The following is a 14615-nucleotide window of genomic DNA, read 5'->3' on the forward strand; positions in this document are numbered from 1 at the left end:
CTGTTTCATTACATTCGCCACAACGTTTTATCTAACATTCAGACCTCATGTCATAGGAATTCGAAATTTTATCAATAAAGTCAATAAAATTCACTCCATTGACCAAACCATGAGCTAAATTAAATAGTGAAATGTGAATTATTCTCATTGAACAAATGGACAATACTTTAAGATGAAACAAAACATCTCATAACGAAACAAATATATCCATTCTTCCAAAAGTGAAAGTAGACAAGAGTTATCGACCTTGAACTTTCAACCAATAATATTGATCGTTACTGTTTTCTGCAGCGAGTCGGATCAAGTGGCGAAGTCGTACAACAGAGTATTTGAAAAGTAAGTCTAACAGTAACAACACTAAAGTATTTAGATTATTCGATATGTTTTGATAATTTGTGATAAAACACGGAAGGGGCGTGTCCTGGGGAAAATTCCCAGGTTACTGGTCAGAGTTTACTTACCTGGACTTATTCAGTTATTGACCAGCGTGGCTGATACCAGCATGTTGGCGTGACTCGAGGATCTATCCAGATTAAAATTGGAATATAACTTGTTCAGAAATATGGGTATAAAATGCCTTTTTTTCTCTCTCGGATACACTTTTTTCTCTCCATATGACCATTTACTGTCAGATTTAGGAAAATGAGGACGTGGAAATTTTTTTTATGTTTGTGAGATCAGAATGGTTTTATGGAAACTTCATAAATTTTATTATCTATAATTCATAATTTCATTTTGTTTATCTCTTAATATGACTCTGCATTCAGTATTTCTAAATGGAATAATTGGCAACTTTTCTTATTTTAAAAGTCAGTTTCAAGAGCTAGATCTGATTTCTGTTTAATATGATTTAAGTATTGATGTCATATGAGAAATTTTACCGACTCACTGGACCAGTTCAGAAGAAAAGTATACTGACTTCAGATCACAAATTGTTTATTTTAAACTTCAGAGAAATGTAACAACCTTGGACATTCCAAAGCCGACTCCCATCTGAGGGAATCCCGTTACCATGCCAACACCAGATTACATGATCCCAGCAGTTCTTCTGGAACCTTTTAGTGGGATAACAATGCCGAACATTGTAGAAATCATCAGCATTGGCTGCCAGGGGGCAATGATATTTGGTGGTGTGATTCCGTTCATACCGCAGTACTTAGACATACGAAAGTCAGGCAATGCTGACGGATTCTCCATTTTTGTTTGTCTGAACCTGTTGGTTGCCAATATTCTCCGAATTTTGTTTTGGTATGATATAAATTTATGATTAAGAATCACACGGATTCATTAGTGATATTCATATAACAACTTTTTTCTGAAGATTTTTAGAGAGGATTTAGCCTAATTCCAATCTTTTCAGAATTTTGTTGCATATATTGCAGTATTTTTTGTCCGCCAGGGTACATTAACATTTGAACTTTTCATTCTCTTCTGAAATACATTTGGGCCAATGTGGCCCCAAATCAATGTTCTTGATAGTGTTGAGTTGAATATGTTTGATACACTGGATGACAGTATTTCAGTAATGTTGGTTTTAGATCAGGCAGACTGATTGTTTAGCACAGAAAAAAATCTCGAGTTTTTTCTTATTCTTGCAGGTGTAACAAAATTTGATACTCTCTAAATGATATCATATGATGCATATTAGGTAAATGGGCAGTAATGTTTAATTCTGAATGAATTTTCGGCATTAGTTTTCTGGTTTTATTTGACTGACTAACCCAAATTTTCTCAAAACAAACAAAAAGTAAACCAACAAAATAAAACGCTTAGTTTGCATGGTTAGAAAAAGTTTCTCAGTGCTTAAAGGCCGAGGTTTTCAACTGGTTGGTTTAATATATTAAGTTTTAAGTCAAAACATGGGAAATAATTGTTATTGAAAAATAAACACGTAAACTTGTCAATGTTACTAGTTCAAATGGGATATAGAATATTTATATTGAATATAACTGTCCAATAGGGCACATGGTCTTTATAAAGTACTGGCCTAAAAGCAAAATTTACTGGCCCTGGACCATCAAACTTTCATTTATTTTGAGCCCTTTGACATCTAGCAGCTGCAATCATGTAAAGTCCTGCCCCCCAGTGTTTGACATTTTTTGGGGTGAGATTAACAATTTCAAAAGGTCTTCTGCTTCTGTTTGGTGCACATATAACTCAGCTACTGTCTGTAAAACAAAAAGTTTTCCTGTTGGCACTGATAGACAGGGTGCAATCTTGATTCATTTTCAACAGACCAACCTTTTATTTATCTAAACAAGATAATTTACCTGTAAAAACTAATGTTCAGTCTTTCCTCATAAAACTAAACAATTTTAGAGTAGATAAAATGTGGTCGTTGTATAAGTGTGGGTACTGTTGCCAGCTGTCAATCAAAAGCTGCAGCATGTTTTCCCATGTGCATTAGTGTCTGTCGAGTAGAAATAAAACTTTTATCTTGATTATCTTAGCATACTATAGAACCACAATGTACATGTATGTATAACTATTACAGGTTTGGTCGTCATTTTGAGCTGCCTTTGTTGGCTCAGAGTGTAATAATGGTGTTCACTATGCTGATCCTGACCGAGCTATGTGTCCGAGTCAAACACAAAGGAGAAATTATAGCGTCCAAGGAACGCAAATTCTCCGGTAAGTCCTCCGACATCAAAAACTGGTACCCTCATGTAGAGAACAGCTTTTGTGTGTAAGAATTCATTTTCTCACATAGAAACTTATTCTGAAAATTTAAAAATGAACACTAAATACAGTTATGTCTACTGATTTGAATTCTTGTTTGAAACTGATTTTTCTATGTCAAAATTTGAAAATAAAACAATTTTGGATGTTACCAGATAAATAAATTTTCCTATTTAGGTTTGTTTTCTCATGTTACGATTACAGCATGATATACAAATCAAATTCTCATGGATAAATACAGCAAAAACAGTAATTCTATCTGGTAATTACATTTTCAAACTCAAATTTACGTTTTATTGAATTTTGAAAAATCTGATAACTGTGAAATTTGTTCAGATCCATTCTCTGCTCATCCACATAATGGAGAAGCTAGTCCACGAATAATTCATTCTGTCATAGCCGTGAGAAAATTTATTGGTAGGTAGTATTCATTCAAGTGTTACAGCTTTCTATCAATATTGCATTTGGCAGCCTCTTGCATATGTTCAGTTTTACATGAATTGCCTGTAAGAATACTAACAGCTACTTTGTTTAATCAGGGAATAAGCTTTTGCTGTTGTCTCTCTCTGTAAAAAAAAAAAAAAAAACATGTTGAAGTTTTGTTCGGAATTTTTTTTTTGTGTTTATGATGTGAACTTTTGAAATGTTTTGATTTATTAATATTTGGGCGTGTTTGATTTGTCAACACTGACCACAAAGTGTTACACCTTTCCATAATCATATTGAATATAGTACACTACACCAAATTGCACTTGATTATAAGGTGTAAACCGACTACACCGGGTAGACTACACCGGGTGTACAATGGTGTAGACAAATCAAGCGCATCCTTTGTTGTAAAAAGTTATTTGTTCCAATGAAATATGGAGAGAAATACAAAGATACTGGTCAGATATTTTGCTGTGATGAAGCATACATTATTTTAGAATATACCTGTACCTATAGAGATTGTAATGATGTTCAACAGTGCATGGAGTTTGTGCATATATACTGACTGCAGTTAACATCAGCACAAATCATATATTTATATTAACAGTTGATAACTATATTTAATTTACAGTGTACATCTAATTTGTACTGATATGTATGCAAGAGTCTGATCAGGTGTAATCCTAATGAACCGCATGACAATTAAATCCCGTAGTATGGACAGGCTAGACTTTCACCCTTCCCCTCATCTTGTCACTCTGCATGACTTTTGATTTATAATATTCACGACAAAATCTTTACTTCAATCACCATCAGTGTGCATGTTTACCAGACATTGGTATTACTGTTTACAACACAGAATTTCCAACCCACGGGCAATTTTCAAATGAGTACAAATTTTGATCTTGGATTATTAATGCTTGATATATATATATATAAATGTATTTAAAAAATTCACTAAATCAAGAGAAAGGTTTGTGTTAATTCTGACAAGTGAAACTGGTGGCAGGTCTTTTAACTTTTTTGCGGAAAACCCCCCACATGTAATTGGAAGTTATTTACAATTTTAGAAATGAATGTAATCATAAGTATTTATATATTGATTTTCCGCCTGTATATAGTTTGAATATGGTGATAATTTACTCTTTTACAGGTCCAGTACAATCTTTCTATAATAACAGATTAAGCTACCTATACTGCTTTAAAAGGCTATTTATAGATTTTCAGGCTATCGGGGGGGGGGGGGGGGGGGGGGGGGGGTGAACTTGATTCAGGTGACAAGTGCAAGAAGTGGAGGTGGTTACATAATCAGACTGAGCTTGTCAGATTTGGTTGTCTTTAGAGAAGACAGCAGTGACAAATGTACTAGCTTTCATACCTGTCGTTAAGTTCATGAGTAAAAAAAAAATTGTGAGTAATTTTTAGCTCACCTGAGCTGAAACCTCAAGTTTCTGATCACTCATTGTCTGTCTGTAAACTTTTCATACTTTCGTCTTCTCCAGAACCACTGGGCCAATTTCAACCAAACTTAGTACAAATCATCCTTTGGTGAAGGAGATTCAAGTTTATTCTGCTTAAATGAAGGACCGTGCCCCTTTCAAAGGGGAGATGATCACAAAAATGCAACATTTAAAAATATTCTTTTCAAGAACCACTGGGCCAGAAAAGCTGAAATTTACATGAAAGCTTCTTGACATAGTGCAAATTCAATTTCGTTATAATCATGGCCCCTGGGTGTAGGTTGGGGTCACAGTAGATGGTCAAAGTTTTATACACAAATATATAGGAAAAATCTTTAAAAATCTTCTTCTCAAGAACCATTGAGCCAAAAAAGTTTGCATTTGCATGGAAGCTTCCTGATATAATGCAGATTCAAGTTTGTTAAAACCATGGCCCCCGGGGGTAGGGTGGGGGCCACTATAGGGGATCGAAGTTTTACATGTAAATAGGAAAATCTTTAAATATTGGCCAAGGTGACTCAGGTGAGCAATGTGGCTCAGGTGCCTTTTGTTGTTTTTGAGTATTTTTCTATGTGCAGATGAACTTACTGACAATACTTGAAATAAAATTTTGGTATATTATTTTATAGAATTTTATTTAGCTAAATTAATTGGAGGCATGGACACAATTATGGTACAAAAAATTATTTAGATATTTGATAAAGATTCATGTAAAACATGGCAACAAACCTAATTTCAAAAACTGACATATCTAAACTTCTCATTTCCAAAACACGGCACGAGCCTTATTTATTTATGTTTATATTTAATGGGACTCAACTACAAAATTGATGGCTTCGATGAAAAATACTTTTACAATCAAAAATTTCTGTTCTTTATTCTTTGTGCTTGCTCCCTAAATTGATTTATCATTAACACAGGTCAAAATGTTGAATTCTTGCGACATACTTTGTAGAAATCACTGTGTTCTTACCTCCACACGTGTTTTCCTGGCTATGACAAGCGTATTGACCAATGATTTTTTGGGGCTGGATTTTATATAATTACAAAATATATTCTGTGTAAAAATGTTATTAATCCACTTATTTATTAAAGATTTTTATTTCAGAACTGTAACAAAATACTGTCAATTTCAATTGATCAAAAATCGACTTCATGCCCCTCGAGTTATTTCAAATGGTTGGATAAAACTATATATAGCTTAATCCTGTTGATATAGAGATTGTACTGAATCTGTTTTATGAGATGGATTCATTCAATACAAGAAAACTTCTCAAATTTGTTAAGAAATATTTAGATGAAACATGACATTGATGCTTTAGCTTTTTATGTTGCTATTTTCCCATTCACCAGTGTATATGCAGTACTAGTTTATTTACACCAGTAAGTGTGTATGCAGTACTTTATATACACTTGTATTTTTTTTATTAGCTCACCTGAGCAAAAAGCTCAAGTGAGCCTAAGTGAGCTTTCTGATTAAAGTTTGTCTGTTTTCTGTCTGTGAACTTTTAATATATTCAACATCTTCTTAAGAACAGCTGGACTAATTTCGACCAAATTTGACACAAAGCATTCTTGGATGAAACAATCCACGTAAATAGATGTTAGATTTCTCTTGTATGTTCTGCACTTGTGTTGTGAAGCCCATGAGCGGATCAAAGGATCTTAAATTTTAAATAGAATGTGGGTGAAAGAAATTTTTAAGTATGAATGACAAAACTTCCTTCAAAGGCAAGATGATTAACAAAAAAGTAAAAAAAAAAATGAATGGGATATTCTAAAAATCTTCTCAAGAATCACTGGACCAGAAAAGCCTTGATAACCATGGTAACTTGCATGTCAACTTCTTTGTGTATTTAAGATTTTATTTTGATAAAATCCTGGTTCTTTGGGCAAAGTGGGGCCACAATGATGACTTCAAGTTTGAACAAAAAATTAGATGGATTTTTTTTTTTCAAATCCTTTCCTCCAAAAAACCAGAGGGTATAATTAGTCAAAAGTCATACCGCATACATTGCATTTTAGCATCTTCATGTAGTGTAAACATGTTTATTTACATCATGCAGAGCCATCAATCTCCTGTAAAAGGGTCCTTTAAAAGGACCCTTCCAGTTGGAAAGTAAGTAAATGTTTTCAATAAATTGTCTAGAAATTCCCAATTTTGAGACAAAGTAAGTTATAAAATAAATTTCTTAAATGATCAAAAATTTATTGTCAAAAATGCAGAGATTTCTAGAATACACTTTATGTACTTTGATGGGGAAGAGGGGTATACTGAATAAATGTACTTGAGTAGGAGTGGGGATACTGACTGAATGTAATTGAGTGGGAGTGGGGATAGTGACTGAGTGTAATTGAGTGGGAGTGGGGATACTGACTGTGAGTGTAATTGAGTGGGAGTGGGGATACTGACTGAGTGTAATTGAGTGGGAGTAGGGATACTGACTGTGAGTGTAATTGAGTGGGAGTGGGGATACTGACTGTGAGTGTATTTGAGTGGGAGTGGGGATACTGACTGTGTGTAATTGAGTGGGAGTGGGGATACTGACTGTGAGTGTAATTGAGTGGGAGCGGGGATACTGACTGAGTGTAATTGAGTGGGAGTGGGGATACTGACTGAGTGTAATTGAGTGGGAGTGGGGATACTGAGTGTAATTGAGTGGGAGTGGGGATACTGAGTGCAATTGAGTGGGAGTGGGGATACTGAGTGTAATTGAGTGGGAGTGGGGACACTGAGTGCAATTGAGTGGGAGTGGGGATACTGAGTGTAATTGAGTGGGAGTGGGAATAATGACTGAGTGTAATTGAGTGGGAGTGGGGATACTGAGTGTAATTGAGTGGGAGTGAGGATACTGAGTGTAATTGAGTGGGAGTTGGGATACTGACTGAGTGTAATTGAGTGGGAGTAGGGATACTGACTGTGAGTGTAATTGAATGGGAGTGGGGATACTGACTGTGAGTGTAATTGAGTGGGAGTGGGGATACTGACTGTGTGTAATTGAGTGGGAGTGGGGATACTGACTGTGAGTGTAATTGAGTGGGAGTGGGGATACTGACTGAGTGTAATTGAGTGGGAGTGGGGATACTGAGTGTAATTGAGTGGGAGTGGGGATACTGAGTGCAATTGAGTGGGAGTGGGAATACTGAGTGTAATTGAGTGGGAGTGGGGACACTGAGTGCAATTGAGTGGGAGTGGGGATACTGAGTGTAATTGAGTGGGAGTTGGGATACTGACTGAGTGTAATTGAGTGGGAGTAGGGATACTGACTTTGAGTGGGAGTGGGGATACTGACTGTGAGTGTAATTGAGTGGGAGTGGGGATACTGACTGTGTGTAATTGAGTGGGAGTGGGGATACTGACTGTGAGTGTAATTGAGTGGGAGTGGGGATACTGACTGAGTGTAATTGAGTGGGAGTGGGGATACTGACTGTGAGTGTAATTGAGTGGGAGGGGGGATACTGACTGTGAGTGTAATTGAGTGGGAGTGGGGATACTGACTCGGTGTTTATCTTGGTCTTTACTTTATGGAACAATAGCGCATTAACTGAAACAAAACCCAGGGTGATTTTATGCTAATTTAGAAATTCGCAATTTGAACAAAAAATTCTGATAATTTTCCCTCCAGACCCTGTCCCAAAACCTGTAACAACAATCCCTGGGGCATGAGGGTCCCAAGTTCTGGGTGGGTACACACAGGGGTTCAAAGTTTCATGTATCCCTATACAGATATAGGAAAATTCTTTGAAAATCATCTCCAAAAAATCACCCTCTTTAGAACCAAAAGTGAACAGTGTGCAAGAGTCCTTATGTACTGTAGATTTAAATCGTGCCCTAAGGGCTCAGGGTAAGGCTACAAGAGAAGATTAAAATCTTGTGTCAGAATATGTGAGAAAATTCTTCCTATGCCGAATTCACACGATATTCTTCTCTAATACAGTTGATTCTTTATTTTACATTAGAACTGAATATCATGAGATCTTTGTAGATGCAGTCATATTTCAAGAACATTAATTTGCTATTGGACTGTTGATCAAGAGTATTTAAGGTAGATCCATCCTCATGTCACTTATCAATATTAATGGTTAAAAGTGGAAGAACTTTATTAATTTCCACTCAATATAGCTTAATTCAATTAATAACCAAAGAAAATGTATATGTTGACACCTTTTTAAAGATGTCAGACATACAAAAACAGAAGTATATATCAACATTAGAAAACACACATTTTCATTAAACAGAATAATAAAAATAGATAAAAACTTGTTGAAATGACAAAATTTAAATATCAACAGTTTTAAAAGAACTGCTAATTCATAAATATGTATAGATTAATCATGGATATTAGGGAAACCAATGTATAATAGACCTCCAGTTGAGGAAATTCCAGCACACAAGTTATTGTCCTTGACAACATTTTTAAAATCATAAATAATTGATTATCTATGGAAAATATAAACTTTTTTAGTATTAAGAGTATACCAGATTTTTTTATTATATGCAGTGAATAATATTCCTCAAAAAGATATATTTCTATCATGGGCAAAGTTTAATTTATTAAGATTTTTGCAAAAACCTATGATGTCACATGAGGATCGATCAACCGTAAGATGTATTTCAGCAATATCAAAATTTTGCAAGCGAGTAAATGTATTTTGCTAGTGTTGTCACTAAATTAGATTATCATTAATAAAAATTTTGTATATATTTAGGAATGAGATCTACAATCAGTGATGTAGATTCAAGTTTGTATACATCATGACCAACAGGGCTACAAGAGAAGTTTTAAATTCTATATAAACACAAGGGTACAATTTATAAAATCAATATACAAGTATCCTTGATTTAATGATTGAACACTCCACGACTCCTAAGGTCTCGTCAGGACGTGTAGAAGGGTTTTTAATTTTACATACTACCGGTAGGTGTAACAATATATAGAAAAATTCCTCTTAGGAATCCCATTAGTCAAAATAACCTGCAGGCATCTTCATGTCGTGTAAATTCTTGCTGGTTCACACCCGGAGTCCTAGAATCTTTATACGAGAACATTGGATACCGGAAAGTTTTTGTATAAAAATCTTCTTAAGAGTCACAAGTATGCTGTATGAGAAACTGATTTTCAACAGTCATGTAGTGTACATAGAGTTTGTTCCTTTCATGTGGTTAGGATAATGTCGTAATTTGAAATTTGATACAATCCAATTAAAATCAGACTTCTTTGATCCTTGCCGTATACTCTGTGTAAGATTTCATGTTTTACAACGCTACTCTTCTGGTGAGCTATGTGGCCTTTAGACCTCTTGGTGTTATTGCTTTCATGAATTATGATTTCAGATTTTGACAAAGCATATTTCTGGAAATGGACATACTTCGACAGCTATATACAGTTCACAGTGGTCTTCACGCTTGTTGTGGGACTATTAACTTGGCTACTATTAGACAATATGTACTATGTCGAGACTATCGGCTTCTTGGCAGTGTTTGCGGAGGCCATGTTAGGTGCTCCACAATTCTACAGGAACTTTGTCAACAAATCCACACATGGCATGAGGTATGTGAGATTACGTATTCATAATGTCAGTAACCAGGACTATCATATTTTTTCTTCAGGAGTATTTATAGTATAGGAATATTTAGTGTGATATTCTCATATTTTCAGTAGGTGTATTTAGAATATTCTCATATTTTCGGTAGGACTATTTAGAATGATGTTCTCGTATTTTTCAGTAAGAAGATGGTAGGAATGTGGACCTGCGGAGACTGTTTTAAGACGGGGTATTTCATCGTCCGACAGGCGCCTGCCCAGTTCTGGATCTGTGGAATGTTACAAGTGGGAATTGACATCTCCATATTTTTACAAGTGTTTTGTTACAGAAACAAGGCAGCCATTAGTTGACCACAGGGAAACTGTAGAATTTTCTTATTACAGGGAAATTGTAGGAAGCTCTTATCAAAGGGAAACTGTAGAAAGTTCTTATTACAGGGAAATTGTAGAAAGTTCCTATTACAGGAAACATTAGAAAGTTTTGTAAACAAGGCATTACTTGTCACATGTGAACAGTTTTATGACTCATGTTGGAAGCTTTTATATGTTATTTTTTTATGATTTTGTCACTTATTTTGCTTCTGAATTTAAACCATTTGTATGTTGTATGGATGTTTTGAGACCCTATGCATTTAATCGTATACAGAACTCTTAATATTTGCAGAATAAACCCCAATTGATCTCAGATAAGTAGGATTTCTTCACTTTTGATATGTCATGAAAATGTTGACTTCTATTTGGTGAGGAACATGATTACATTGTTTGTAGTATGTGTGTGTACTGCTCAATTTCCAGTTTGTGTATAATTCTTCGGTACAGTAAACGTTCGGTGGTGTATTCTTTCTAACGCATTTGGAGGTAGAGACCCTCTGCTAAATCAAGTGTCTATTGCTGAATGTCTATTCTTATGTGTTAACGAATATTTAGTTGCTAAAAACTTTATTAATCAAATCCAAGCTACACAAGGGAAAACTTGATTTCCGCTAAACATGGTATATGCCAAATATAATACGTTTAGGTATATGCCAAACATAATACGTTTAGGTATATGCCAAATATAATACGTTTACAATATTTTACAATTCACTAGAGACAGGAAGATTAGAACACACACATCTGAGAACAGTGTGGTAATACATTTACAATTTAAGGAGGTACTCAACATTGCCATAATGGCCGAATTCCTTTTATAACATGAATGAAAATGTCTATTCGTTTTAAATATCATTGCCTAGCTGAGTAGCTCAGTAGGTTAGCACATCAACTACTGAACTGTAGATCGTGGGTTCCAAGTCCAACAGGGGTGTTTATTTTTTTTGACTAAATAAAGTAAATTTCAAAATGTTGTACATCTCCACCACTTTTCATCCATATTAAATTTCTCTGGTGTAGCATACCTCCTTAACAGAAACAGAAGATAAGAATATGCTATATGAGTCTGTGAACAGTGTAATGATACAGTTAGTGTAATATTTTACAATTCAATAGAAACAGGAAATTTGAATACACTATACAAGTCGGTGAACACTGTGGGATTTACTATTCAGAAAACAATTCTGCTGTTTAACATTTACTTGATTTTTTTATTATTATTAAGGAAGCTGTATACATCAAAGAGCTCCAATGAGTTTTTTTATTTTTGTTACATGTTTATGCATATATCAAGAAATATTTTTGCTTTACCGAAACATTTGCTAATTACATATATGTTACGACAAGAAAAGTTACACACTTATTTTTGTTAAATTGAAAGACATAGGGGAGTGACAAGGCTGAAATGATTTCTCCAAAAGAAAGATAAGTTATCAGTCATTTGTGGATTTTATTTTATTTTTTTTTATTTATTTTTTTTGCTTGTAGTGATCTGCTGTTCTTGGGGAAAAACTTATATATTTGTGTAAAATGATATTTAAAGTTTATCGAGTTACGTGCTAATTTATTGGCTTCTTTAAATGCAGTACAAAATTAACAAGTAAAGTTTGCTGCTTTACTCATGATTTTCTGGTTTACAGAGACATAACACACTATTAATAATGGGATACATTAAAAAATTTTGATATTGGAATAATAATGGCTGTACTCTATTATGATAATATTATTGAAGTCTTCTTTATACATAACTGTAAAGGATACATTTTTCTGGTTGTCCAAAGAGTTTTTATGCCCCCCAAGATAGAAGATCAGTGGGCATATTGTTTTTGTCCTGTCTGTCATTTTGTCTGAAACTTTATCCCTGCTAATAACTTTTGAACAGTAAGTGCTAGAGCTTTGATATTTCACATGAGTATTCCTTGTGACAAGACCTTTCCGTGGGTACTAAACCTTTTGACCTTGGTATTTGACCTACTTTTAAAAATTTGACATTGACCCTGTGACCTTGACCCTTGGAGTTTGACCTACTTTTGAAAACTTTAACCTTGCTAATAACTTTTGTACAGTAAGTGCTAGAGTTTGATATTTCACATGAGTATTTCTTGTGACAAAACCTTTCTGTGGGTACCAACATTTTTTACCCTTGACCTTGGAGTTTGACCTACTTTTTAAAAACTTTAACCTTGCTAATAACTTTTGAACAGTGAATGCTAAAGCTTTGATATTTCACATGAGTATTCCTTGTGACAAGACCTTTCCGTGGGTACTAAACCTTTTGACCTTGGTATTTGACCTACTTTTAAAAAATTTGACATTGGTCATAACTTCTAAATGGTAAATATTAGAGCCTTCATATTGCACATGAGCATTGCTTGTGACAAGATCTGTCTATTGGTACCAAGATATTTGTCCTTTTAAAATCATTGATAGTACATTTCCATCATATTTTAAAATTAATTATGCTACAGTAAAACACAGATATAACGAACCTTCAGGGCCAGCAAAATACAGTTCGTTATAACCAAACTTCATTGTATCCAATAAATTTTTTACTGTTTTCCTCCTATAGGGGAATAAATATTTACTTTACAATAAGCTTGAATTTGTTTTAAGCATGTTAATCATAAGAATGTTTTACTGTATAAAACTTATCCCAAGACATTTCTTCAGAATGAATGAGTGGTGGCATGATGTTACCAAGTTGAAGTAAAGTGAAATGTATTAATTGTGTATCAAACAATATTTGTACTACTCAAGACTACTTGAACATTCCAATGAATTTCATTGTGAAATTGCAGGCCCGGTCAAAAATAAACAGCACGATCTTATGTAGAAATTTTTTTAAAAGTTGATTGTCTTCACTGTAATACTTAATAGTGCACCCCATCCTAAATACATCTAATACTTAATAGTGTACCCCATCCTAAATACATGAAATGACATTTGATCAAGATTTTGACAATACTTGTATTTAATGGACATTAGTGGCACTACGAAATTAATTACACAGTTATGTACAGTATATGATCATGTACATATCATCTTCTGTTTCCCCAATATGTAAAGAAGATTTTTGACACCATTCTGAGATGTCAATCTCCACTTTTAGAATCCTAGAATGATTGTCTACACTACTGTAAGTTATATTAAGTGTAGGCCAATTTTATAATTTTTAGCATGTGTATATATGAAATTATCTTGACATTTTATTGAAGAAATGTATTTTTGAACATTTGAAATGGACCTGCAACTGTATGCAGGTAATTTTGTAACAGATGGAATATATAATTATGGAATCCATGATATTGAAAAAGAAGTTTCAAATAAATATTAATTCTGTTGTTTTGAATCCAGGGGTTTGACCAATTTTTTTTCTTAACTTGGCAAAGCTGAAGACTTATCATATGGCCATCAGATTGTATGTGGTGTGTGTAAACTTTTAGGCATAGTGGCCAGATGATTTGTCATGACCTTGAAACAAGGTCAAGAGCAATTTAAAAAAAAAATATTGTGTTGGTTATTTTGCAATGATGAGGCTTGAACCTGGCACAAAGAATGATGTGTGGAGACCTACTAAGGTCAAGAGAATACAAAGATACCAATTCTTTTTCAGGTCATTACAAAATATAATGGAGAACCATTTAGTTAGTACAAAGATTGTCTATTGAAACAAGGTCAGGTTCACTGGTCTAAAACTATTGGTAATAGAATTTATTTTAAAAGTGTTCCGATTTATGTATTAATCTCAATCTTAATGTATTTATATGAAATAAAATCCAGACAATACAGAACTACTGCTAATTCTCTACATGTATGCCTACAAGGATTTCTATAAGTCGCTAAGGTATGTCAGTCTTCGGAGCGTGAACGACTCCTTGGGCCAGTTGGGGTCTCTTTATACTGTAACAGGAAGGGAGAAAATGCAACGGGCCAGACCGGGATTCGAACCCGTATGGAGCGCCAAATTAACATAAACTCAAATAATTGAAGATATCGATATCTTCAATTATTTGAAGATATCATCAATTCATTTGATGCGTGCAACAATTGAATTAAAGATCTTTTCAAATAATGATATCTTCAATTCTGAATTATTGCGCGCATTAATTGAATTGATGAGAGCATTAAT

At 34.2% G+C, this 14615-nt stretch overlaps 1 protein-coding gene across 4 annotated transcripts; it reads left to right on the forward strand.

Annotated features, from left to right (window-relative positions):
• The first annotated feature begins 249 nt into the window (after positions 1–249).
• LOC125670986 (solute carrier family 66 member 2-like) lies at positions 250–13835 on the forward strand. Of its 4 annotated transcripts, none has more exons than XM_048906464.2 (6): positions 254–336; positions 953–1248; positions 2495–2631; positions 3016–3096; positions 9904–10120; positions 10297–13835. In XM_048906464.2, exons 2-6 carry the CDS (start codon positions 1013–1015, stop codon positions 10463–10465), a joined length of 840 nt encoding a protein of 279 aa, XP_048762421.2. In that variant the 5' UTR covers positions 254–336; positions 953–1012; the 3' UTR covers positions 10466–13835. The 4 variants fall into 4 exon arrangements, with proteins under 4 accessions (XP_055996383.1, XP_048762421.2, XP_048762417.2 ...); XM_048906460.2 differs by having other exon boundaries at positions 303–566; XM_056140408.1 differs by lacking the exon at positions 3016–3096 and having other exon boundaries at positions 250–336.
• Positions 13836–14615: the final 780 nt, after the last annotated feature.

The sequence above is a fragment of the Ostrea edulis genome, chromosome 1 (assembly GCF_947568905.1).
Source record: "Ostrea edulis chromosome 1, xbOstEdul1.1, whole genome shotgun sequence".
Classification (NCBI taxonomy): domain Eukaryota; kingdom Metazoa; phylum Mollusca; class Bivalvia; order Ostreida; family Ostreidae; genus Ostrea; species Ostrea edulis.